Below are 25,478 nucleotides of genomic sequence, written 5' to 3'. Positions count from 1 at the left end.
AGGTTTGCAAGTCATCATGGAGGCACCGGGCTGGAGGCCTGTCCAGCGCTCTCAAAGTGCTGCTGTCACATTCAATGTCCCACAGAATGCCGTGCACAGCTGGAAGAGCACCAGCGTCATCACCTTCAGGATAGACATGAAGGTCTGTCTCCACATAAAAGCTAATTCCTAGTATCTTATCACTAATTGTGCACTTGAATCTGTTATTTTATAGTGTGAGGTGATTGTGAGGTCTCTACAATACTCCAGGTTCTGAATTGTGTATAGTGTGAGAGAGAGACCCTACAAAAGCTGTGCGGTTGATCCTGCAGAGTTGTGTTTCAGGGCTGTGAGCCAGTGTTGCACTGCAGTGACCTTAATTACTGGGTTTGTCTGTTAACCTGCCTGACTGTGCTGAGAAAAGAACTGCACATTCCTGGCCATGTGGAAGAAAGCAATTCATATGAACTTTCAGTACTTGCTGCTGGGCTGGAGAGTGTGGAGACCCTCTGATATTCAGAACGGCACCCATCTGTCATCGTTTAGGAAGTTCAGGAAACTCTGAAAGGTTGTTGCTTGTGGAATTACATCCTGAACCTTGAGATAGTGCTATTGTGAGTTACAAGGGTCTTGCTGCTAGAGTGTAATTTCATAGGTTTTTTTTCTTTTCGTGTGTTCTGGGTTGTGTGAACAGTCAGACAGTGAGAACAGTATGAGTCAGTCTCAAACAGCATTAAGTGGCTCAACCGAGCAGCGCCGAGGTGAACCAACAACATTGGTGAATCCAGAGCGGCCACTGACTGTAGACCAGAGAAGCTGCGACTCCATGAATGGACGACATGGCAACGTTGAGTCTGACACATTTGCAAGGAGAGGACTGAACCTGGCGCCCAAAGCGGGGTCAGAGGAAAAGCCTTCAACAGCCACTTCAGTTCCCAAAACAAGTCGTCCCCAGCAAGCTGGCAGCTCTGTGGATGGAGATGCCCTCTCTGTTGGGTTGACCAGTTTAATGGGCCGTGCAAGGACTAAAGAGCATCGCTCTCGCTCGAGAGCTGCCGAACGCAGAGAAGCCCAAGAGGAAAGCATTGGTGAAAGTGAGATGCCCTCAGAAGGACCCCAACCAATCTGTCCACCTCCTAGACCTGACCCTCTGGCCCCTCCAGTTGGCTTTTTACCTTCTAAGCCGAATCCTCTTATACCTCCCACTGGATTCATTCCAGTCGCCAAGCCTAATCCATTGGCTCCACCTGCTGGTTTCATTCCGGCTCCTAAACCAAATCCTTCTGCTCAACCTACACCTAAACCTGATCCTCTGGCACCACCGCCAGGATTCATACCAGCTCCCAAACCAAACACTTCTACTCAACCTACACCCAAGGCCGATCCCCTGGCACCACCCACGGGATTCATACCGGCTCCTAAACCGAACCCTTCCACTCAACTTATGCCCAAACCTGATCCTCTGGCACCACCAGTGGGATTTGTTCCTGCTCCAAAGCGAGACCCTTTTGCCCCGGTGGCAGGATTTATCCCCAAGCCCAAAGTTGATCCATTAGCACCTCCTGCAGGCTTTATTCCTGTACCACGAACCACCGCTGTGCGAAAGCCAGAGGTACATGCTGCATGTGTTTCTGAATGTTTTAGTAATGCATGTTTGCTCACCATGAAACTCTGCAAGGCTCCCTGCAGAACTAATATTTCGCTGTATCTCATGTCAAATGATTTCTCTCACCCTTGCGTAAAGGCTTTGACTGCTGTGTTACTTTAACCCTCTGAAGTGGATTGAAGCAGTAACTCTGAAACCAGCTGACGTGTGCAAGTATTCAGCATGTCAACTAATACTGGAAGTGACTTTTTTGATTCTTGAGATCATTTTCTAAAGCACACCATCTCTCTCAACCCCAAACTCAAATGAGCACCAACTTGAGGTAAAAATGATTGTTGGCTGCAGCCGTGAACTCATATTAGACTAACTGACCACGTCAGTTGTAGACTTCTTGTAGAGTTGTAATGTGATGGCTCTGATCTCGCTAGTTTTTGACATGATTGTAGTCCGTCTGCTCGCATACTGCATCGTACTGACAAGTGCTGTGTCTGTGAAGGTGAACGGGGTGTCAAAACCTTCTGCGGCTCCTGTTGGAAAACTTCCACCCCAGATTTCCACTATCGCCAACCAACAGGTGTGTCCTGCAACTGCCAAAGATGTTTGTGTTAGACAATGGTGTTCCGCTGGAGTTGTTAGTGCTTATACTATTGTGTCAGGCTTGTTCTTGCATTGGTTTCAATGTTAGCATCAGGTGGTTTGATAATAATCACACTGCTGATCCTGGTCAGGGCCACATGGACTCTTCATTTATGCTTTTTGATTCCATCTGTAGGGATCTCCAGTGATGCCTACCCAAGGGAATCAGGTGCAGAAATGCCTCCCTTTACCTCTTTCTTTCTTTTCTTTCTTTCACAGTTCATATACAAAGCTCTTTTTATTCTCCTTCTGATTTCTGTTAAGTCTCGTGAAGATTTGTGTATTTCTGACTTCTGCTCTCTTGCTTCTCCTGGCCTTTTGCAGGCCAAGGCAGCTGAAGATCCTGTGGCTATCCTGCAGGCAGCACATGAAGCTGCCAGTCTGTCTAAGGTCTGGCTACTGCATTGCCTGTGTTTAATTCTGCTTATGTCTAACGCTTTGTAGAGTGTCATTATGCCATTGCAAGACTCCTATTACCTCAGTCCTTGTGTTTGAACCAAAGCACATTTCCCATTCAAATTCTACTGGTGTACGTGTGCATGTTTGACAGTTGAGTTTATTTGCAGTTTTCTGTGCGTTATAGTTTTCTTTGTGTTGTGTGAAGAGAATATTGATTAGTTTTCCATAGCTAGTTTATAGACTTCAACCTGATGTGCATTGCTTTGCTATTTATTTTTATGTTGAATGTGTTTGTCAGTTTGTAGTGTATGTGACTGTTTTGTGTATAAATGCTTCGTATTGTATGTGTAATTTATATCTCAGATCTTTGTTTGCAGCATCCACTTCTGAAGTCACACCTATCTGTCACAGTTAGTCTCAAACAGACTGAGAATCTGAAATAAAATCCCTTTCAGTCCATGGAGTGGAAACCTATGGTGTTTAGCCTTGTGTATGGCATGTGTATGACAGTCTTTCTCACTTCCTGTTGCAGGTGAAGACAGAGGAGCAGCTTGCTGCGGAGAAGGCCTGGTACAACACTGAGAAAGTCTGGCTTATCCATAAAGATGGCTTCTCTTTGGGTTAGTAAAGCATTACTCCTATTATGATTCGAATGCTCATGTCCAGTTTAAAGGGATAGTTCAGCCAAAAATGAAAATTCTGTTATAAACGACTCACCCTCATGTCGTTCCAAGACATTTGTTCATCTTCAGAACACAAATTAAGATTTTTGATGAAATCCAAGAGCTTTCCAAGGTAGTAAATATTTTTTGGGCACATAACATTTGCAGAAAGGGTCAGAAAGATCTCGAATTTCATCAAAAATATTTATGTTTTGGAACAACATGAGGGTGAGTAATTAATGACAGAATCTACATTTTTGGGTGAAGTATGCCTTTAAGTAAACAAATGTTCATTTTGTTTGTGTAGCAACACAGCTCAAGACGGAGATGGGTTCTCTCCCAGAGGGGAAAGTAAAGGTCAGACTGGAGCATGATGGGACAGTACTGGAAGTGGACGAGGATGATGTGGAGAAGGTGGGCGGAGTCATTGTCACAAACATGTGACATTACTCATACAAAAGCCAAGAAATCTGTTTAATTATTCTCATCTATCTGTCTGTCAGGCAAATCCTCTATCATACGATCGAGTGGAGGATCTCTCCTCTCTTCTGTACCTCAACGAGTCCAGCATCCTTCACACCCTTCGTCAGCGCTATGGTGGAAACCTCATTCACACCTACGCTGGGCAAAACCTGCTGGTTATCAATCCTATCAGCACCCCCGCCTTGTATTCAGAGAAGGTACAAACTTCACAAAAACTCTTTAAAGGGATAGTTCACCCAAAAATGAAAATTCTGTCAATTACTCACCCTCATGTCATTCCAAAGCAGTAAGACCTCCATTCATCTTCAGAACACAAGATATTTTTGATGAAACTCAAGAGCTTTCTGACCTTGCATAGACAGCAGTGTAATTACCAAGTTCAAGGGCCAGAAAGGTAGTAAGTACATTATTAAAATAGTCTATGTGACATCAGTGGTTCAACAGTAATTTTATGAAGTCAGAAAGCTCTCAGATTTGATAAAAAATATCTTAATTTGTGTTCTAAAGATGAACGAAGTCTTATGGGTTTCGAACAACATAAGGGTAAATAATTAATAACAGAATTTTCTTTTGAGTGAATTATCACTTTAAGTTACCTCAGAGTCATGGCTGAGAGAGATGGAGTGACATGGTCTGTTTATATCAGGTGATGCAGATGTTTAAGGGCTGCCGGAGAGAGGAAACAGCCCCTCACATTTTTGCTGTTGCTCAATCAGCGTATCATCAGCTGCTGACCACACGTCAGGATCAGACCATCGTACTGCTGGGCAAGAGTGGCAGTGGAAAAACCACTAACTGCCAGCACCTGCTGCAGTACTTGGTCACCATCGCAGCCGGCAGTGGAAAGGTGTACTCAGGTGAGCAAGATGAGAATGACCCAATATAGAACTCTCCTTTTCAGCTTTTCCAGAGGTTTCACTTTGATTAAACAAAAAGTTACTATGCAGTAAGGCTGTAAGTCAGTTTTTTTCTATTTGAAATGTTTGTGTTTCTTGAACCTTTAAGCCGGTTCTTTAATTATTAATTACAAATACTTATATATTACATTCAGTTGTTATACACTGTCATTCAAACAGTTTTTTAAAGAATTCTCTCTTAAGATTGCATTTACTTGATCAAAATAGAGAAAAAACAGTAATATTGTGAAATAATATTACACTTCCTGTGATACAAAGCTGAATTTTCATCAGCCATTACTCCATTATTCAGTGTCACAAGATTCTTCCAAAATCATTGTTGTGGTGCTCAATATTTTTTTTGGAACCTGTGATTCTTTTTTTATGATTCTTTGATGAATAAAAAGAACAGCATTTATTTAAAATCTTTTCTAACAATTTAAGCCTTTGCAATAACTTTTCATCAATTTTACACAGCCTTGTTGAATAAAATATTACATTCTTTAAAAAAAAAAGAATAAACATTTACTGACCACAAACTTTAAAATGGTAGTTTATATTGTTACAAAAGATTTCTATTATAAATAAATGCTGTTCTGTTTAACTTTTTATTTATTAAAGAATCCTGAAGAAAGTATTACAGGTTCCAACAAAATATTAAGCAGCACAACTGTTTTCAGCACTGATAATAAATCAGCATATTAGAATGATTTCTGAAGGACCATGTGACACTGAAGACTGGAGTAATGATGCTGAAAATTTTGCTTTGCATCACAGGAATGAATTACATTTTAAAATATATTCACACAGAAAAAAGTTATTTTTTCTTTTTACAGTTATTATACATAAATAATATTTCACAATATTACTGTTTTTCTGTATTTTTGATCAAATAAATGCAGCCTTGATGAGCATAAGAAACTTAAAAAAAACATTAAAAACTGATCCCAAACTTTTGAACAGGAGTGTATATTATATTAAATTTAAAATTTATATTATATGACACAGAACTCAGGTTGTTCAGTGTTGTTTTAGTATTATTTAAATACAAACACACTATTTATGAATTTTTAATTAGCCTTTATTTTGATAAATTTCAGCTGTAATTTTAATGTTAAAGAAATTTTGTCATTTTGTGCTTTTGGCATTTTACTGTTTTTTTTTTTTATTTTATTTTTTTATTTAAGTTTTAATAATTTTAGTACTTAAACTAATTTCAGTTGTCAAGGTTTTGAAGTTATTATTTTATTTTATTTTAGATTAATTACTGAAAACAGTTTTTTAAATGAGTTTTAAGTTTTATTTTATTATAGTTTTAATTTAATTTAAGTTTTTATAATTTTTTATATATTTTTTTTTTATTTCAAATCAATTCTACGATTTTTATATTATGAACCGTAATATTTTTATATGAACTGTCTTCTCCCCACAGCTGAGAAATGGCAGGCAGTCTACACGGTTCTTGAGGCTTTCGGCAACTGCAGTACAGCAATGAATGGAAATGCCAGCCGCTTCTCACACATAGTCTCTCTTGACTTCGACCAAGCAGGACAGGTGGCCTCTGCCTCTGTTCAGGTAGGGTACAACAAGGGCAACGACTCATAATTTCTAAAGACATTGGGGGATCTATCTCTGATTTGCCCTATGTCTTGCATACAGACAATGTTGCTGGAGAAGTTCAGAGTGACCAGACGACCAGAAGCAGAATCGAGCTTCAATGTGTTTTACTATCTGATGGCTGGAGCAGATGCAGCTTTAAAGTAAATCTACTTCAATTTAAAAACTGCAGTTCAGTTGCTGCCTCAAGTTTTTTTTAAAAGTATAATCAAAGTGGCTGTACAAATTACTTTAACTTAAATCTTGTGTCATTGTTGACTTGACTTACTGATCATATAATTTTTTTTTACAGTGTATTCACATAAAAAGCATGCATACTTAATGTATTTATCTTCCATAAATCTATCTAGCCACCTCTGGCATGCCATTTTGTAATATTCTGGCATGCTAAATAGCAAATATAACATGCAAATTGTGATCATAGCAGAAAAAGTACAAAGTTGATCAGCTAATGCAATATTATGCCTTTCAGGACTGAACTTCATTTTAATCACTTTGCTGAGAATAGTGCGTTTGGGCTCCTCCCTCATTCAAAGGTAAGAAAAGCCACATGTGTCATCATAAGACACACACTTTATCTATTTTATCTGTATACACTGTACCATATCAAATGCTCTGTAGCCCGAGGACAAGCAGAAATCCGTTCAGCAGTTCACTAAGCTACAGGCTGCCATGAAAGTCCTGGGCATCTCTGTTGAAGAACAGAAAACCGTGTGGCTGATCTTAGGGGCCATATACCACCTTGGGGCCGCTGGGGCCACCAAAGGTAAAGCTACCAACTCCTCCAGTGTCTAAACCAACACTAACATCTGAATGTGTGACAGTAAAATAAAGCATGTCAGACTGCACAGAGTGTATTTTAAAATCTGTCCACTAAGAGTCAGTAGAGTCTTTCCAGTCATGTAACTAAGAAAATGTTTCAATGTTTTAGACTTTAGTGTGTGTGTGTGTTTAATGTCTAAAGGCGTTTGTCAATTATCTTCAGTAGTTAAGAGATCATCCACACCAAAATTAAAACACAGTCATCATTTACTCACCCTCATGTCATTCCCTGTATGCATTTCTTTTTTCAGTGAAAACCAACATTTTAAAGAATGTTGATACTCAAACAGTTTCGGTTCCCATTGATTCCATTGTATTTTTTGTCCATACAATGGAAGTCAATGGAAACCAAACCAGTTTAGTTACCAGAATTCTTCAAAATATATATATATATTTTTTTAACGGATTAGTTCACTTCCAGTATAAAAATTACGGGCTAATTTACTCACCCCCATCCAAGATGTTCATGTCTTTCTTTCCTCAGTCGAAAAGAAACGTTTTTGAAGAAAACATTCCAATATTTTTCTCAATATATAGTGGATTTCAACGGGAGCCAATGGGTTGAAGGTCCAAATTGCAGTTTCAATACAGCTTCAAAGGGCTCTACATGATCCCAGTCGAGGAATAAGGGTCTTATCTAGTGAAACGAATTATTTTCTAAAAAAATATATACATTTTTATACTTTTTAACCACTAATGCTCATCCTGCACTAGCTCTGCGATGCACGCCCACGACTTCACACATAATCATGTTGGAAAGGTCATGCATGGTTAGTTCTTCATTTGTGTACTTCAAAAAGGTAGGGTAGGCTACATAATTTGTGAAGTCGAGCTAGTGCAAGACAAGCATTTGTGGTTAAAAAGTTTATACATTTTTATTTTTTTAGAACATGACCGATTGTTTTGATAGATAAGGCCCTTATTCTTTGGCGGAGATTGTAGAAACTGCAGTTTAGACCCATTGTCCCCACTGTCTTCCATTGAAGTCCACTATATGAAGAAAAATCCTGAAATGTGTTTTTCTTTGCGACTGAAGACAGAAAGACATGAACATTTTGGATGACATGGGGGTGAGTAAATGAACAGGAAATGTTTATTCCCGAAGTGGACTAATCTTTTAAGTTCAACCAAAGAAAGAAAGTCATGAGTGGAAGTAAATGATGACAGAATTTAATTTGTTGGGCGACTAATCCCTTTAATCACATTTCTGTGTGTGTAACAGTTGTTGTCTGTGTTCTAACCATTGTAAACATGTGTTTTATTGCATATTGATGTTGCATGCTGCCCCCATCATAACACAGAAACAGATGCAGGTAAATGCAGGTCTCTCGCTCTCTTTCTGTTTTATTTGTATTTTATTCAGGATCTTAACAGAACTGTGTGTTCATCTTTCATCTGCCTTTGTGCTTGTTTCAACTCTCTGATGTCGAACGCCAGAATGAAAATGTTTGTTCTCTTTGATCATCAATCCAGGAGATGAAAGTTTCTCCTTGTTCTCTGGACACTTGACTGCCTATTGTAGTTCACCATAATGTGACAGATGTTTTGTGGTAACACTGCTTTTCTTTCGTGAATGTGACTTTCTGAACCCTCAGCTGGCCGAAAGCAGTTTGCCAGGCACGAGTGGGCGCAAAAAGCAGCGTATCTTCTGGGCTGCACGCTGGAAGAGCTGTCATCCGCCATCTTTAAAACACAGGGCAAGGGCACTCTTCCTCGCTCCTCAAGTGTCCGGCAGAGTACAGATGATACGGATAGCTCAGGTATTGCTTTTTTTGTTAACATTCTTAAATATGTGATAAAAACTTTTATATTTTATATTTTAACATGTATTTTTATATGCATTTCAGTGTCTAAAGCAACAGCAGCTGAGTGTTTGGAGTTCATGGCGTCTGGTTTATACTCTGAGCTTTTTACACTCATTATCTCTCTCATTAACAGGTAACTGGTAACTGATTACCTACAGATTTATTGAATAAGAGATGCATTCAGAAGTCTTTTTCTACTTTCAGAGCACTGAAGTCAAGTCAGCATTCGCTCTGTTCTCTGCTGATTCTGGACACACCGGGGTTCCAGAACCCTCGTCAGGTGAAGAACCAGCGTGGGGCCACTTTTGAGGAGCTCTGCCATAATTATGCTCAGGAACGCCTGCAAACGCTGTTCCAGGAGCGAACATTCGTACGGGAACTAGAGCGTTACAAAGAGGTGCGCAAAAACCGAACACCCAAAAGTCTACAATTTTTTCCTCACGATTCTTATTAAAACACTAAATTAAATGGCTGTTAAATTACCACTACTCACACTATGTTTTTTAATGAAGTCTCTTCTGCTCACCAAGCCTTCATTTATTTGATCCAAACTACATCAAAAACAGTACAATTTTAAAATTATTTTTACTATTTAAAATAACCATTTTCTATTTGATATATATTTAAAATGTAATTTATTCCTGTGATTTCAAAGCTGAATTTTTAGCATCATTACTTCAGTCACATAACCCTTCAGAAATCATTCTAATATTCTTATTTGCTGCTCAAAAACATTTATTATTATGTTGAATTTTTTCAGGTTTCTTTGACGAATAGAAAGTTCAGCAGAACAGCATTTATCTTAAATAGAAATCCTTTGTAACATTATAAATGTCTTTATCGTCACTTTTGATCAAAATAAAAGTATTAATTCCCTTAAATTAAAATCTTACTGTCCAAAAATTAATTAAAAATACAGTAACATTTTAAAATATTTTTACTATTTGAATTACCTGTTTTCTAGTTGAATATATTTTTTAAATGTAATTTATTTCTGTGATCAAAGCTGAAATTTCAGCATCTTTATTCCAGCCTTCAGTGTCACATGATCCTTCAGAAATCATTCTAATATGCTGATTTGCTGTTCAAGATTTATTATTATTATCAATTTAAAAAAAACTTTTTTTCAGATTTTTTGATGAATAGAAAGTTCAAAAGAAAAGCATTTATTTGAAATGGAAATATTATAAATCCTTTCTACTTTCACATCTGTTTTGCATTTTTGCTAAAATTATTTTCTTTTAAAATATTACATTTTTTTTAAAAACTGTCTCTGTGTTTCCACAGGAAAACATTGAAATCACACTGGATGACCTGGAGCCCAGCCCTTCTCGCTCAGTAGCTGTGGTCGATCAATCTTCCAGTCAGACCCTGGTAAGATGCACTTTCTAAACAAGTCTGAGCCAAAACTGCTGATGTTTAAAGTTTGTGTGTCTTTGTGATTATTTTAATAAGAGCTCTGTGGATAATTACTTAATTTTATTCCCATCTCTGCATTTGTGTTTACATTAAAGATTTAACTTTAAAGACTGGAAACTGGAAATGACAGACTGTCAATATTTAATCCTATATTAAAGATAATTAGTTGGCCAGTCATGGTTACATATACCGCAGTCTTTCTAAACAGTGTTTAAGAAGAGAGAGAGAGATCTTAAGGAAAAGTGTGTGTAGAAAAGAAGCTGACTGTGGATATTTATGTCTATATTTCAGGTACGTACATTGTCCCGGACAGATGAGGCCAGAGGTTTGTTCTGGTTGATGGAGGAGGAGGTTTTGCAGCCAGGAGGGTCTGAGGAAACACTCCTGCAGCGACTCTTCAGTTACTACGGCCCTGCAGAGGGAGAGAGCACAGGTTACACACACATACATGCACAGATGCACAAACTCACACACTTACATTCTGGCTTTGACCTATTCATGCATTGTTTTTCTGCAGGTCACACAGTGGTGCTTAAAAGTGAAACCGCACATCATTTCCTGCTCGGCCACAGTCACGGTACAGATTGGGTGGAATATGACACACATGGATGGCTGAACCTATCCAGGCTAAATCCCACCCCCCAGAACGCAGCCAATCTGCTGCTGAACTCCCAAAAGTAAGACCTACCCACAGAGCTTTGCACTTGTCACTTCAGCCAAAAATGAAAATTCTGTCAGTAATTACTCATGTTGTTCCAAACCCGTAAGACCTTCATTCATCGTTGGAACACAAATTAAGATATTTTTGATGAAATCCGAGAGGTTTCTGACCCTGCATAGACAGCAACGCAACTGACATGTTCAAGGCCCTAAAAGGTAGTAAGGACACAATTAAAATAGTCCATGTGACATAAGTGGTTTAACCCGTAATTTAATTTCAGGTTTGGAACGACATGAGGGTGAGTAATTAATGACAGAATTTTCATTTTTGGGTGAACTAACCCTTTAGTGAGTTGAGCAATTGAGTCATTCATACGATTCTTTCAGACGCCTGATTCATTGAGTGACTGAATCATTCATTAAACCGATTTGTTCAAAATGCGATTTATTCAGTAATAAATCATTATATTGCTCAGAATTTTTTTTTTGACAAAATAAAGCAAACTAAATAAAATGTCTAAAAATGTAACTTAAAATGTTTTTTTTAATTGATATGACATTATTGCACACATCAGAAACAAGTATTCAATGTATGTTCCTTCAGGAAGAGCATCAGCGGGATGTTTGTGGGCCGCTCTAGTAGTGCTGCGGTTCTGACCGGCTCCATCGCCGGACTGGAGGGCGTCTCTCAGCTTGCTATGCGTCGGGCCACCAGCATGAGGAAGACCTTTACCACAGGCATGGCAGCTGTCAAAAAGAAGTCTCTCTGTCTTCAGATTAAACTCCAAGTGGTGGGTTTTCAAGAGGGTCCTCCACAGAAAACCATCTTTCTCTCATGGAATTGTTCAAATTCCCTTATTAGTCCCAAGAAGTGTCTAAAAATATACATTATGTATTTCACTTTTGATTAGGATGCATTGTTGGACACCGTCCGCAGATCCAGGGTCCACTTTGTCCACTGTCTGTTACCTCGAGCGGAGGTTCTGAGGGCCGCAGGGTCCCCAGAGGAGAGCTGTGATCCTGGACTCATGCAGATGGATGTGGCTTTGCTCAGGGCCCAGATCCGTGGCTTCAAACTGCTGGACAGCTTGAGGATTTACAGACAAGGTGAGAAGAGAGATTGAAAGATCCAATCAAATAGATAAAATCAAGTCCTTTCCATTATTTCCTGCTGAATATCCACATGTTTTGTGCAGGTTACCCTGACCACATGGTGTTCTCTGAGTTCAGAAGACGCTTTGACGTTTTGGCCCCTCACCTGACCAAGAAACTGGGCCGAAACTATATTGTGAAGGATGAGAAACGAGTGAGTAGCTATTTAAGAGAATAATGAGCATGAAAATAATCGAACAAAAGCTTTAGAAATGACCGAAATGAAGTTTTGGGCTCCTCTTGCTCTTGGGTGCTGTGAGTCCAAGACAGAATGAACTCTGGGTAATCAGGGTTATTGTGATGGCTTAATCAAGAAACCCCAGCTGGGTCTCTGACTTGAATCAATACGCAGAGCAGACAGGAAAAATGTAGTAATTGCTCTGGGCTTTAGTGCTTACTAAATGCCCAAATGTACTGTAATTATCAGCCAGAAAAATGTCTCCGTCCAGGGGTCTCCTAATCTCGTTTTGGGCCTGTGATTAGCCGAGGGGAAAGGAGAGTTTTATACAAAACCTTTGCACTGTGGCCCTGGGCATGAACACGGCAGACAGGGTCCAGAATTAACACTCGCCAAGTGCCAAATGCTAGTACAAATGGGCTTTGCCAAGTAAATAAAATTGAGTTATTCATGAGTTGAATTGAAGCTTCAGTAGGAAATGCAGCATAATACATATTGGGGATATAACATCAAATTGTAAATGTGAGAAATGAAGCCACAATAGTCATATTATGATATACAGAGTCATATTGTGAATATACAAAAAATATTTGGATATATAACATCAAATTGTGAGATACAGTTGAGAAATTTAAAATTAGAATGATGAGAAATTAAGTCACAATTGTGAGATATAGTTGCAATTGTGAGATAAAATCACAATTGTGAGATATTAAGCCATGTTTGCGAAATGTAAAGTCATTTAGTGAAAAACAAAGTCATATTTTGATAAACTGTGGTCACAGTTGTGAGATATAAAGTCATTTAGTGAAACATGAAGTCATAAACTGTAGTCGCAATTGTGAAAATTGTGTTTAAAGTCACTTAGTAAAAAAACAAAAAGTCATATTTTAATAAACTGTAGTCATAATTGTGAGATATAAAATTACAATTATGAGAAATTAAGCCACAATTGTAAGATATAAAGTTAGTGAAAAACAAAGTCATAGTTTGATCAACTAGCTACAATTGTGAGATACAAAATCGAAATTAGGATATGAAATCATTTAGTGAAAATTAGTCATAATTTGATAAACTAGTCACAATTGTGAGATATAAAATCACAATTATGAGAAAATAAGTCACAATTGTGAAATATAAAGTAATTTAGTAAAAAACAGTCATATTTTGATAAATTGTACCCACAATTGTGATATAAAATCACAATTATGAGAAATTAAGTCACAATTGTGCGGTATAAAGACATTTAGTGAAAAATAAAGTCATATTTTGAAAAAAAGAAGTTGCAATTGTGAGATATAAAATCACAATTTAGAGAAGTTATATCATAATTGTAAGATATAATTTAGTGAAAAACAGTCATATTTTGATAAACTGTAGTTGCAATTGTAAAAATAGTTTAAAGTCACTTAGTAAAAAACAAAGTCATATTTTGATAAACTGAAAGTCATAATTGTGAGATATAAAATTACAATTATGAGAATTTCAATCACAATTGTGAGATATAAAATAACAATTATGAGAAATTAAGTCACAATTGTAAAATATAAAGTCATATTTTGATAAACTAGTCACAATTGTGAGAAATTAAGTCACAGTTATGAGATATAGTCATTTAGTGAAAAATAGTCATATTTTGATAAACTAATCACAATTGATATAAAATCACAATTATGAGAAATTAAGTCACAGTTGTGAGATATAAAAGTCATTCAGTGAAAAACAAAGTCATATTTTGATAAACTGTAGTCACCAATTGTGAGATATAAAGTCACTAAGTAAAAAAACAAAAAGTAATTTTGATAAACTGTAGTCACAATTGCGAGATATAATCACTTAGTGAACAACAAAAAGTCATATTTTGATAAAGTGTAGTCACAATTGTAAGATATAAAATCACAATTATGAGAAATTAAGTCACAATTGTGTGACATAAAATAACAATTATGAAAAATTAAGTCACAATTTTGAGATATAAAGTTACTTGGTAAAAAAGTCATTTTGATAAACTGTAGTCACAATTGTGAGATATAAAATCACATTTATGAGAAATTATTTACAATTGTGAGACAAAGTCGTTTAGTGAAAACTGTAGTGACAATTGTGAGATATAAAATTTTGAGAAATCAAGTCACAATTGTGAGATATAAAGTCATTTAGTGTCATATTTTAATAAACCTTTGTCACAATTGTGACATGTAAGGGATAATGTACAGGCAGCCGGTAGTTATCGCAGAAATAAGCCCCGACAGTGTGTTTCCATCCACCTATTTTTATGCGCATTTTGGAATATGCGCACAAAAATCTCTGAATGGAAACGCGAAAATGCGCATAAATTCTGAAAATGCGCATAAAAAACTTATGCGCACAACTGAGTAGGATAAATTTTTTATCCGATAAGAAAAAATGCGCATAAACTACGATGGAAACACCTTACCGAATAAATTCCTCCATGCGCATTAAAAAAGTCATGTGACTTTGCATGCTGGAACGGGATAACTTGACTAACCAGCGGACCCATTTTGTTGCACAGCATCAGAAATGTTGTTTTGGTCATTCTGAAATGTTTCCTTCAGCGGTTTCGTCACTTGCCCACCACGGCACCGGCCCTGCGGTCGTTTTGATTATTTTATAGAAATAAAAATCATTTAGTTCAGTTAGAGAACAAACAGTACAATTAAAAACTAAACGCGGCTGCTCAATGCAGTGTGTCTAACAACAGTCACATCCGCGGCATGAGTCCGATTTCATTTATCACATTAGGAGTAAGGTGAGAAAGGCAAGACGTTGCCGAAAGATTTAGTTTTAAAAGTATTTTGGATTTTAAAAAGGCCTGTTGACTGTTTTCGTTTATCTAAGGTGATTTTGGAAGCTCATTGGAAGAACATTCGTTTCTTATTTATTTTTTTCCACCGTGTTTGCCAATTTTCAGTAGGTCTATTATTCATAATTAAACTTTGTGGAAGTTATTTAACAGTTGTTTATTTGTTTTTGTTAATAAATTAATAATTCTATGTTTAAAATAGACTAAGTGAGTTTGTCGTACTGTTTTGTTGTTGTCCATTCAATCAATTGACGCCGAACTGCCGCTAAATCGAAAGTGAAAGTAAAATGCTTACGGACATTTACAAGCTTTTAAAAGCGAATAAAAGCGTGGAAACGAGAGAATTATTATTATTATTTTCATGACTTCTCCTAGTTTTTTTTTTCCTCTACTGCAAGTTTATCAGGAAGTGACGATTTTGTTCTCTTTGTCTTGTTGGATGGAAACGGTGCCTTATGCGCAAATGTTTTATGCGATGTTCCAGTTGTGCGCATAAGTTAAATTCGCATTTTTGGATGGAAACATAGTGTGATCAGGACCCGACGCGAAGCGGAGGGTCTTGTATCACACTGAAGGGGCTTATTTCGCGATAACTACAGGCTGCCTGTACATTATCCCGCTTATTACACGGCTACTTGCCACATAAGGAAGAAAACTGGACATGAATATGAATTTGAAATCTTTTATTGGCATATTTGTTTTAAATTAACATTTTTATCCTTCCGCGAAACGATATAGTACCACGTGACTAACATTCAAATGTACGTTAGAAAGACAATTTAAATAGATTAATGTCGAAATTTTCCATTGTTAATTGTGGTTGTCCAGTGTTTGTCACAAGATGGCGCCAAACGGTAATCTTTGTTGGCACGGAGGGATTTTAAACATACAAGTAGTACCGGCTATGCGTTATTACTTTGGAGCGGTGATTATTTGAAAAGAACGAACCTGCAAATGTCTCAACTGACCAATCAGAATCAAGCATTCCAAAGAGCCGTGTAATAATTAGTCATATAGTGAGAAACAGTCATATATTGATAAACTGTAGTCACAATAGTGAGATATAAAATCACAATTTTAAAAATTCTTGACTTGGACAACCCTGTGCTGTAAATAATAAACAGCTAAATAATCACATTGTGGCTAACCCAAACATTTTAATAAATAATGCAAAATAAAGCCTCATGGCCAGTTTGAAATAGTAATTGCTGTTAAATTGACAAGTGTAGCAAAAATTTTAGACTCTGACCAGCTTTCAGAGTCAAAAGAAAACAGAAAGATGACCGTCCTCTTTTTGCATCACAGCAGAGAAGGTCAGTCGCGTTTCGAGACCCAGAGGTAGTTGAAATGATGCAAAATTGGAAATCTACAGACGCAGAGAGAAAGAAAAAGACAGGGGGAGGTAGAACAGTGTCTCAGAGGAGAAGTTTTTGTGAAGCGGTTCAAACAATGGCCCTTTAGTTGTCAGGGGCCAGCACCCCCTTTAGTGCTGTAATCTAGATGGGCCCTTTCAGATAGATCGGGTTCTCAAGACCTTTCCGCATGAGAAAGACAGTGTCAGTGTCACGGTGAGGGCTGATGGTCGCCTGGACAGTTTGAGACTGTACAGCAGAGAATAACCAGTGTGTGTGTGTCCAGTAGGCCTGCGCAGGGGTCAGCAGTGTTTTTGTAATGTACACTGTGTGAACTAGACATGACAGTGTGTTTGTCATTGCAGGCAGTAGAGGAGCTTTTGGAGTCTCTGGAACTGGAGAAGAGCAGCTATCACATGGGCCTGAGCAGGGTGAGTAACACACGCACACACAACTTACTATTCGTTTTATCCCTTTAGATCCATCAAAGGATGCAGGTGAGTCAAATTTTGACTTGTATGCAGCGGATGTCATTTCATCTTAGTGTTTTTCTGATCACTACTGCGTGGTCCATCGACTGGACGCAAGAAACTCTCATCTCGGCGTGAGCTGCTTTGTTTGTTTGTCTTTCCTGGTTCTTCATGCCGTCCTAATCAGTGTGAACAGACGCTGGCGCTCAACAGTTTAATCCCATCAGCTGGAAAAGCACGGCGAGCCAAAAAAAAAACGGTGGCGTGTGTAAACAAGCTCCGCCTGGCTTGTTCCCAGAAGAATGGAGATTTATTGGACCGTATTACAAGTTGGAATAGTTAGTAATTATTTTGTGGCAGCTGCAATTGGCGTCAAGGTTCGTGAAGGCTGAACTCCGCTCAGAAATGGATTACAATGTCAGGGGCCCTCAACGATTGATTCAAGCAACAAAACATACTGGTTTACAACTCCACCAACATCTCCTGTCAGTTCTGCTGATCTTGCGCTGTTACGGTTACGCTCAGATTGTTACGGTCAGATGTTCTATTTTTGAATATGAGGGCAGATAAAATTATTGCATGAGTGTAATAACATTGAGCGATTTCAGATTTTTCTTTATTCTTGCTTTCTTCAAACCTTCAGGTTGTTTATATTTAGTTTAACATCTATCTCAGTTGAGACTGATTGGGGTTTACACCAGCTGTTTCTCAAATGCATGATTATATTAAATTTAATACCTCTTAATACATTTCAAATATTATACAAAATATATTAAAAATAGTATGTATAATAAAAATAAATATAATAAAAACATTCTGATCATTAAATCTTTATTTTTTGATGAATAATAAATAGAAGCAAACTGATACTGTACTGTAAAGAAAAGCCGCCTCTTTTTCAGTTTGCATTTGATACTGCAACATTTAGTAACACAAGTAATTATTAAAAACATCCATGTGCTTATGAACCTTATATTACAGATAAAAGTTAAAGTCTGATTCTACTCTGATGTTTTCAGATGGTCATAATATGCACTTTTAACATGCTCTCTTTGCTGTTGTCACAATTATGCATGTGTGTGTGTGTGTGTGTCTTTTAGGTGTTCTTCAGGGCTGGAACAGTGGCTAAACTAGAGGGACAGAGGGATGAACACACCAGACAGAACATCACGCTGTTTCAGGCCACCTGCAGGGGCTTTTTGTCTCGACAGGCCTTCAAAAAGAGGAAGGTAAAGTCAATTTTCAATTTTGCTTCGGTCTTAAGCTGAAAGTGCAGTGTCATTCAATCAGAATCTCAACATTTATTTCTCTTACACTACCGTTCAAACCTTTGGGGTCGGTATGTTTTTTCGTTTTTGAAAGAAGTTTCTTATGCTCACCAAGGCTGCATTTATTTGATAAAAAATACATTAAAAACAGTAATATTGTGAAATATTCTAACTATTTATCAATATCAATATCAATATATATTTTTTTTACAAATATTTTAAAATGTAATGTATTCCTGTGGTTTTGCAAAGCTGTAATTTATTCCTGTAAATTTCCTGCAAAGCTGTTCAGCAGCCATTACACTGTAAAAAGATTTCACCAGAGTCAACTTAAAAAACCTAAGTTCAGCAGCTGCCTTAAAATTTTAAGTTAAATCAGCTTAAAACTACAAGTCATTTTAAATTATTACAATAAAATGAGTTTATTTAACTTGTGAGTTGAAATTACTTTAGTTGATTTAACTTTAAAATGTAAGGCAGCTGCTAAACTTAAGTGTTTTAATTGAAACTGGAGAAAACTTTTTACAGTGTACTCAAGTCTTTAGTGTCACCTGATCCTTCAAAAGTCAATCTATGCTGATTTGGTGCTCTACAAACATTTTTTTTATTATTATCAATATTGAAAATGCTTGTTTTGCTTAGTATTTTTTAGAAACTGTGATACAATTTTTGTCAAGATGCTTTCATGAATAGAAAGTTAAAAAAAACTGCATCTTTATTGTCAACCTAACACACCCTTGCTGAATGAAAGTTTTAATTTTCTTCAAACAAATAATGTAAGCCATGTAAGCCATGCTGTATGGCTTAATATAAATTATATCTCTTACTGAAATACGTAGTAGAAAACCCATGAAAGATTTACATTATTTAAAGGGGTTCTATTATGCTTTTTCACTTTTAGAATTTTAGTCAGTGTGTGGTGTGTATGTTTGGGCATTAAAAAATATCTCAAAGTCCACTCCAAAGAGAGATATTTAGTTTAAATATTTAAAAATCCCTTTTCAAGCTCCTTTGGACTACAGCGTTTGTTTTTCGGATGCTTTGATGTCACAACGCGGTCCATTAGAATTTCATTCAAATAAAATAGCTGCTAACCAATCACAACACATTTCGTTTTTGGGAAGGCGGACCTTCATCAAACCCAGAACTAATCGAGCCATTTGTACCAGCCTGGGGAAAAGCTATTGTAATAATGTATATTATGTGAAAAATAATGCGTTTTCAAACCACCAAGCATGAGAGCATGTTCTAGTGCACCCCAAAACAAAATAAAGACTTTGTAAAAGAGCATAATAGGACCCCTTTAAAAAACTACATAGTTTTGTACGTATTTTGGCTGCACCATTATTTCGACGACATGAAATGGTTGCACTCGGTGAGCTACTGGTGCTACCTGTTGCTATTTTTACCACGACACAACTCAGAAATTAAAAAAAAATGATACAATGACACATTGTGCAGGTTTTGGTTGTCATTTTCAGTCGGAGGGCAACTAGAGAAGCAATGTAAGCCTTTACTGCTTACCTATAAATAAGAAGAGAAGAAATATTTGAAGAGAAAACCTGCGTCTTTGTTCTTTCCACTTTAGCCCTGATGCCTTTAAGGCTTTTAGTAAACTACAGCTACTGAAAGAGCTTACAAATGGCAGAGACGAGAAATGCTAGATGTAAACATGCCGACAATGGTCATGACGCTGCAGCCACTAAAGGAGTTTCTCAGTGTGGATTTTACTCGATATCCAGGGCGTTTATAGCCTGGAAAAATCCAGACCCTAATCTATTAAGATTAAGGGTCTGGCATCGAGCAATGAAAAGTGTCTAACTGGAGGGGCGGCACCAAGCATGCATTTGAAACTCTCAATGCACGCAATTGGATAACGCCACGACCAATCACTAAGTTTTCACTAAGCCCCATACGCTTAGCTACCAGCGGAGCTACCTGATGGATTAAACTCTTGCCGTATCCAGTCGGCAAAACAGCAAAAAAGTCCTTCTTACAAAGGAACGATTCGAGCGCGGTTTTCTGTTCCTCTTTTATATGAAAAGCCAAGTCTAACTCGTTCATTGTAGCGGCCAAAGCCGTTTCAAACAACTGGTGTTCATCTGTTTACTAATGATTCCGGACGTCGGAGCGCTGTTGTCATCAGCTTAGCTCGCCTCTGGCCCGCCTACATCAGATACACCGATTTGATTGGTTCCCAGAACTGCTTACGTAATGCAGTAATGTGGATCATTGCTCGATGCCAGAGTGTCTTGCAGAGACAATTCAAATTGTGCTCTCGCGAGACCTCTGGATTTCCAGGGTAGGGCGTTTAGACTCCTTGTGGGGAAAAATGGATCTGGTACGGCATTTGGTTTAAGCCACTTGTACGCTCTTTCAGTAGCTATGATCATCGTATCAGTGTTTTTTTTTTCTGAGTTGTGTATTCTGAGTTGTGTTGCTGTAAAAGTAGCAACAAGTAGCGCTAGTAGCTCACAAAGTGCAACCATTTCATGTCATCAAAATAATGGCGCCCCTATAATCCAAAATATGTATAAAACCATGTGTTTTTTTTAAGTCAGTAAAAGAGACATCATTTATGTTATATTAAGCCATACAAGTCTTAATACCAGGGGTTCACCAAGCAGAATTGCACACAAAAAAACTCCCCTATTTCTCCTTGGTCAGCCAAACAAATTGTTCTGCCCATTGGTTGAGCCACTGCTGCCGTTGTTGTGCAGCTCAAACAAACCGAAGACTGTTTTGAAAGCACCACAGAATAAGTTTTCACACTTCTTGAGGGAATTAACCGACAATTTATGTCCTTGTCTCTGTATTTTAAATTGTAGGAGTATTTTACTACTGAAAAAAAAAACCCACTTCTCTTAAGTGCTCTCCCGTTTAGTCTCCCTGGAATTTTTAGTCATTAGAAGATGTCTAATTAATAAAGGCTCCTCTGAACACTTTCAGATCACGGCATGCAGTCGGGCCTCTGAATAAAATCCTCTCAATTCTTCATAATGTGCATTTAATTAATTCCAATCGGATTTACAGTTTTTGGTTTGCAAATCTTTCTGTACTTTTTCAAAAATGTCATATCAAAGTCATACTGTGGCTTTTATGTTTGTGTTTGCAAAGGAACATTAATCATTCATGCCGCGTGGTTAATGCAACTGTCATGTCATTCACAGATGGAGATCTGTATCATCAGCCTGTTCTGAACCCACATAATGCAAAAATTAAAGGAATAGTTTAGTCAAAACAAATATTCTATCATTCTCGTGTCATTCCAGAGAGATGAATATATGGGCCGCTCTATTTAATATAATATAATTTATTATGAAGGAAGACTAGGGCTGGTAAAGGTTTTGAATTATGACAACTTATGTGCTACATAATAATCTGAGGTTGAGTAAATGATGACAGAATTTAGATTTTCAGGTGAACTTTCCTTTTAAATCATTTAAAACAAATCTGTCTCTCAGATCCAGGATTTGGCCATCCGTTGCGTCCAAAAGAACATTAAGAAGAATCGTGGTGTGAAGGACTGGCCCTGGTGGAAGCTCTTCACCAACGTACGACCTCTAGTAGAGGTTCAGCTCACTGAAGAACAGATTCGAGGAAAAGACGTGAGTTTTTCCATCTTGCTCTTTATTCCATGCCCTTGTTTGCTCTCTGTGCAAAGCTCCTGTCAGTTTACAGTAGAGCTCGAAGGTTTATCTTTGTGTGTGGACGCGATTGCCTTCAAGATGCACGATCTGAGGGCTTTTGTTGCATCAGCGTTAGAGCTGGGACTTCTCTTTGATTCCTGTTGGCATCACATCTCAATTCGGGCTCAAAGCATTTGCTTTAGAAATGCAACATTGCCGTCTAACCCCTCCTTGAACTCACCTGAAGGCAGAAAGATCTCGCCTGATCAAACGAACATCAGATCATATAATATTAGCTCAACAAGCCTCAGGCCAAAGATCATCTTGTTCTTATCGAAATATTCAGTATTGTCTTTTCCTGGAGATTAAATTGTTGATTTGGCTTGTAGGAGGAGATCATGCATCTGAAGTTGAAGCTGGAGAAGGTGGAGAAGGAAAGAAATGAGCTACGTCTGACCTCGGATCGTCTGGAGAGTCGAGTAAGAAATGCAAAGCAGGGCCTTATTTTACCACTCATATTGAGAAAACTCCATAAGGATAGACAATATTCCTGAGAAGTGATGTCTTAATGGAAATGTAAAAATGCAGAAAGGTTTCTGCAAATAAATTGAAGTTTATTCATACCGATAAAATCTGAATTTTAAAAACAAACGCATATGTGTGTTTACATAGATCACGGAGATGACGGCAGAGCTTTCAGATGAGAGAAATTCTGCGGAGTCAACGTCCCAGATGCTGGAGACGGAAACAAGCGAGAGATTGCGTTTGGAGAAGGACATGAAAGACATGCAGGTACATGTCTTTATTAAACAGAGATGGGGAGTAACTAAATAAAAGATAGACGCTAGGTTAACTTTTTAAAGTATTAGTTCACTTCCAAAATAAAAAATTCCTGATACTTTGCTCACCCCATGTCATCCAATGTGTTCATGTCTTTCTTAAATCAAAAAGAAATTAAGGTTTTTAAAGAAAAACAATCCCGAATTTTTCTCCATATAGTGGACTTCAGTGAAAGCCAAAGGGTTGAAGGTCCAAATTGCAGATTCAATACAGCTACAGAACAATCAGTCATTTTCTAAAAAAGTAAAATGTACAGTTGCAATCGAAATTATTCAACCACCTTGACCTGCAAGACATTTTGCTGCAGAGAACAAAATTTTGTGAAAACAATTCAGCAAAAACATCAGTACACTATTGGAGAAGTTTATTGGTACACTTTTGAGTTATTCTGAGAACAAAAATGAATGAATAATGAAAAAAAAATCTAATTGGCTCTAAACGTTCATGTTTAAAATTATTCAACCCCCAAAGGTCAAATTTGGTGCAAAATCTTTTATTCTTTTAAACCACCAATAAGCGCTGCTTGGAAGTACTTAGAAGCTTCTGTCACCTCTCTACTGCAATCTTGCACCAGACAATCTGCTGATCCATAGGTCCAAAAAGTTCCAGTTTGGTCACATCACTCCATAAAACATTCTTCCAAAACTCCACAGGTCTATCCAAATTAATTTTAGCATGTTCAAGTCAGCCTTTTTGTTCTTCTTGGTCAAGAGTGGTATTTGGCAAGATGTCCCAACATGAAAGCCATGCTTGTCTTGTGTTCATCTTATACTTTGCAATGTTTTTCTACCTTTCGTCGGGTCATCTTGCAAGTCTTTGGCTCTACATTGCAGGTTTTTCTCAGTTGCCCTGATCAAACATTTTATGATATTGTACTTTTTTTGTTCAACACCCTCAAAAATGTTCTAGTACAACACACTTTAAAATAGGGAATAAGACTGCCAGCTGTGTCTCTAGGAACATTTAATATCTTAGAAATCTTCATGTAGCCTTAGACTTTCTAATATAATAAAACTATTTCTTCTCCATAGCTTTTGTGAGAGCTCTGTTGACTACAATATTTGCTACTCAACTTCAACATAGGCATGTATGTATAACAACTCAAACTAATTCTGTTTTTTAATAGAGTTTCTAATAGCTTGTGTTTTAAGACGACTTTGTTCCCTACCATAAAAATAAGTGACTCAAAACGGCAATGTTGAATAGGGATTGAATAATTATGACACAGCTGTATTATTAAAAAATCCTGTAACTTAAAAACATTATATTATTATATTGACACCATCACTTTTAATATGTCAGTATACTGTTGTAGATGCAATTTTTATAAAGTCCTGGATCTTCAGAAAAGCTTGTATTTGTAAAGTACTGCGGTCTCTGGGGGGTTGAATAATTTTGATTACAACTGTTTATACTTAATAACCACAAATGCTCATCTTGCACTAGCTCTGAGATGCGCATCCCTGACTTCAAACATTATGTAATCACATTGGAAAGGTCATGCACTGTTAGTTCTTCGTCTGTGTACTCCAATTCAAAAAGGTAGGATAGGGCGAAAAATGTTCTCCCTCCAACTTCAAAATCACCCAACATCATTGTTTTGCCATTTTTGTAAATAACATTTTACTTTCTTTGCAAATTCGCTTTGTAAACACTGGGTCGGTACTTCTGCCTACATCAGCCGTGACTTTTCCAAAGTGACTATGTTTCGCTAGATACGACCCTTATTCCTCGGCTGGGATCGTGTAGAGCCCTTTGAAGCTGCACTGAAACTGCAATTTGGACCTTTAACCCGTTGGCTTCCATTGAAGTCCACTATATGGAGAAAAATCCTGGAATGTTTTCCTCCAAAAAATAAATTTCTTTGAGAACATCTTGGATGAAATGGGGGAGAGTAAATTATCAGGAAATTTGTTCTCTATAATTTACATCCCTATATTTTGTCACATTATATTGCATGTGCAGTTTAATAATCAAAAACGTTCATCTAAAATGTGTCTAACATGTAGAGTTGGGAAGTCTGATTCATATTAGTAAACCAGTTTGTTCAGACTAATATGAATTTGGATTTAAGTCATAGAAATTGTAAATATTTAAATTTTACAGAAAAAGATTCAAAAATGGATGCTTTTTGTACATTATTTAGTAAAATGTTGCTGTCTACTAAAAGTTTACTATGTTTTTAATATGGTAACAATATGGCATTTTCATTTTAGTATCTTTTAGTGAAGCTAACTTTTTCATAAGTGTAGATTTACTGTTACATAATTTACCTACTTTAAATTATAGAGTAGCTAATGTCATTGACTGAAAGTTGTGTTGGAGCGATTTTTACAGTTTATAAAGTTTCTTTTATAATCTGTCAAAGTTGTGCTAGGAGTGTATTTTGTGAGTAGGCTGCTGTAGAACACACCTCTCTTTGCTTTTTTCTGAAACTCAGGTGAAGTTTGACGCTGTGAAGAAACAGATGGAGTCCATGGAGATGGAGATCATGGAGGCCAGACTACTCCAAGCATCAGAACTCAACGGCGAGATGGACAATGATGGCGATGATTCTGGTACAACAACAGCAACAGCACACAATCAGACAGCACTTTGAGCTCATTATGGAAATACTTCATTTTGAAAAGAACATAGCATTTTTTTAGGTGAAAATGTTTTTTCTGGCCGCTGAGCCAGTTTGGTCAAAAACTGCACTCACACACACACACACACACACACACACACACACACACACACACACACACACACACACACACACACACACACACACACACACAC

The 25,478-nt window shown here is 37.3% G+C and overlaps 1 protein-coding gene across 1 annotated transcript in view; it reads left to right on the top strand.

The window, feature by feature from the left end:
* Positions 1-25,478, top strand: part of myo18aa (myosin XVIIIAa) — a 42,554-nt gene that overhangs the window by 606 nt on the left and 16,470 nt on the right. The window contains exons 2-28 of the mRNA XM_073829004.1: positions 674-1,591; positions 2,082-2,159; positions 2,358-2,390; positions 2,546-2,611; positions 3,153-3,240; positions 3,590-3,696; positions 3,786-3,962; positions 4,412-4,622; positions 6,094-6,236; positions 6,321-6,421; positions 6,751-6,814; positions 6,900-7,044; positions 8,696-8,860; positions 8,948-9,038; positions 9,110-9,302; positions 10,193-10,279; positions 10,616-10,757; positions 10,842-11,001; positions 11,589-11,775; positions 11,896-12,091; positions 12,181-12,290; positions 16,856-16,921; positions 18,061-18,189; positions 21,693-21,836; positions 22,247-22,336; positions 22,530-22,649; positions 25,138-25,255. Coding sequence (XP_073685105.1) covers positions 692-1,591; positions 2,082-2,159; positions 2,358-2,390; positions 2,546-2,611; positions 3,153-3,240; positions 3,590-3,696; positions 3,786-3,962; positions 4,412-4,622; positions 6,094-6,236; positions 6,321-6,421; positions 6,751-6,814; positions 6,900-7,044; positions 8,696-8,860; positions 8,948-9,038; positions 9,110-9,302; positions 10,193-10,279; positions 10,616-10,757; positions 10,842-11,001; positions 11,589-11,775; positions 11,896-12,091; positions 12,181-12,290; positions 16,856-16,921; positions 18,061-18,189; positions 21,693-21,836; positions 22,247-22,336; positions 22,530-22,649; positions 25,138-25,255 — 4,111 coding nt within the window. The 5' untranslated portion in view covers positions 674-691. The remainder of the gene's footprint in view (positions 1-673; positions 1,592-2,081; positions 2,160-2,357; positions 2,391-2,545; positions 2,612-3,152; positions 3,241-3,589; positions 3,697-3,785; positions 3,963-4,411; positions 4,623-6,093; positions 6,237-6,320; positions 6,422-6,750; positions 6,815-6,899; positions 7,045-8,695; positions 8,861-8,947; positions 9,039-9,109; positions 9,303-10,192; positions 10,280-10,615; positions 10,758-10,841; positions 11,002-11,588; positions 11,776-11,895; positions 12,092-12,180; positions 12,291-16,855; positions 16,922-18,060; positions 18,190-21,692; positions 21,837-22,246; positions 22,337-22,529; positions 22,650-25,137; positions 25,256-25,478) is intronic.

This window comes from Garra rufa, chromosome 23 (genome assembly GCF_049309525.1).
Source record: "Garra rufa chromosome 23, GarRuf1.0, whole genome shotgun sequence".
In the NCBI taxonomy this organism is placed as follows: domain Eukaryota; kingdom Metazoa; phylum Chordata; class Actinopteri; order Cypriniformes; family Cyprinidae; genus Garra; species Garra rufa.
Note: the sequence above shows the minus strand (reverse complement) of the source record. Positions and strands in the feature narration are given on the sequence as shown.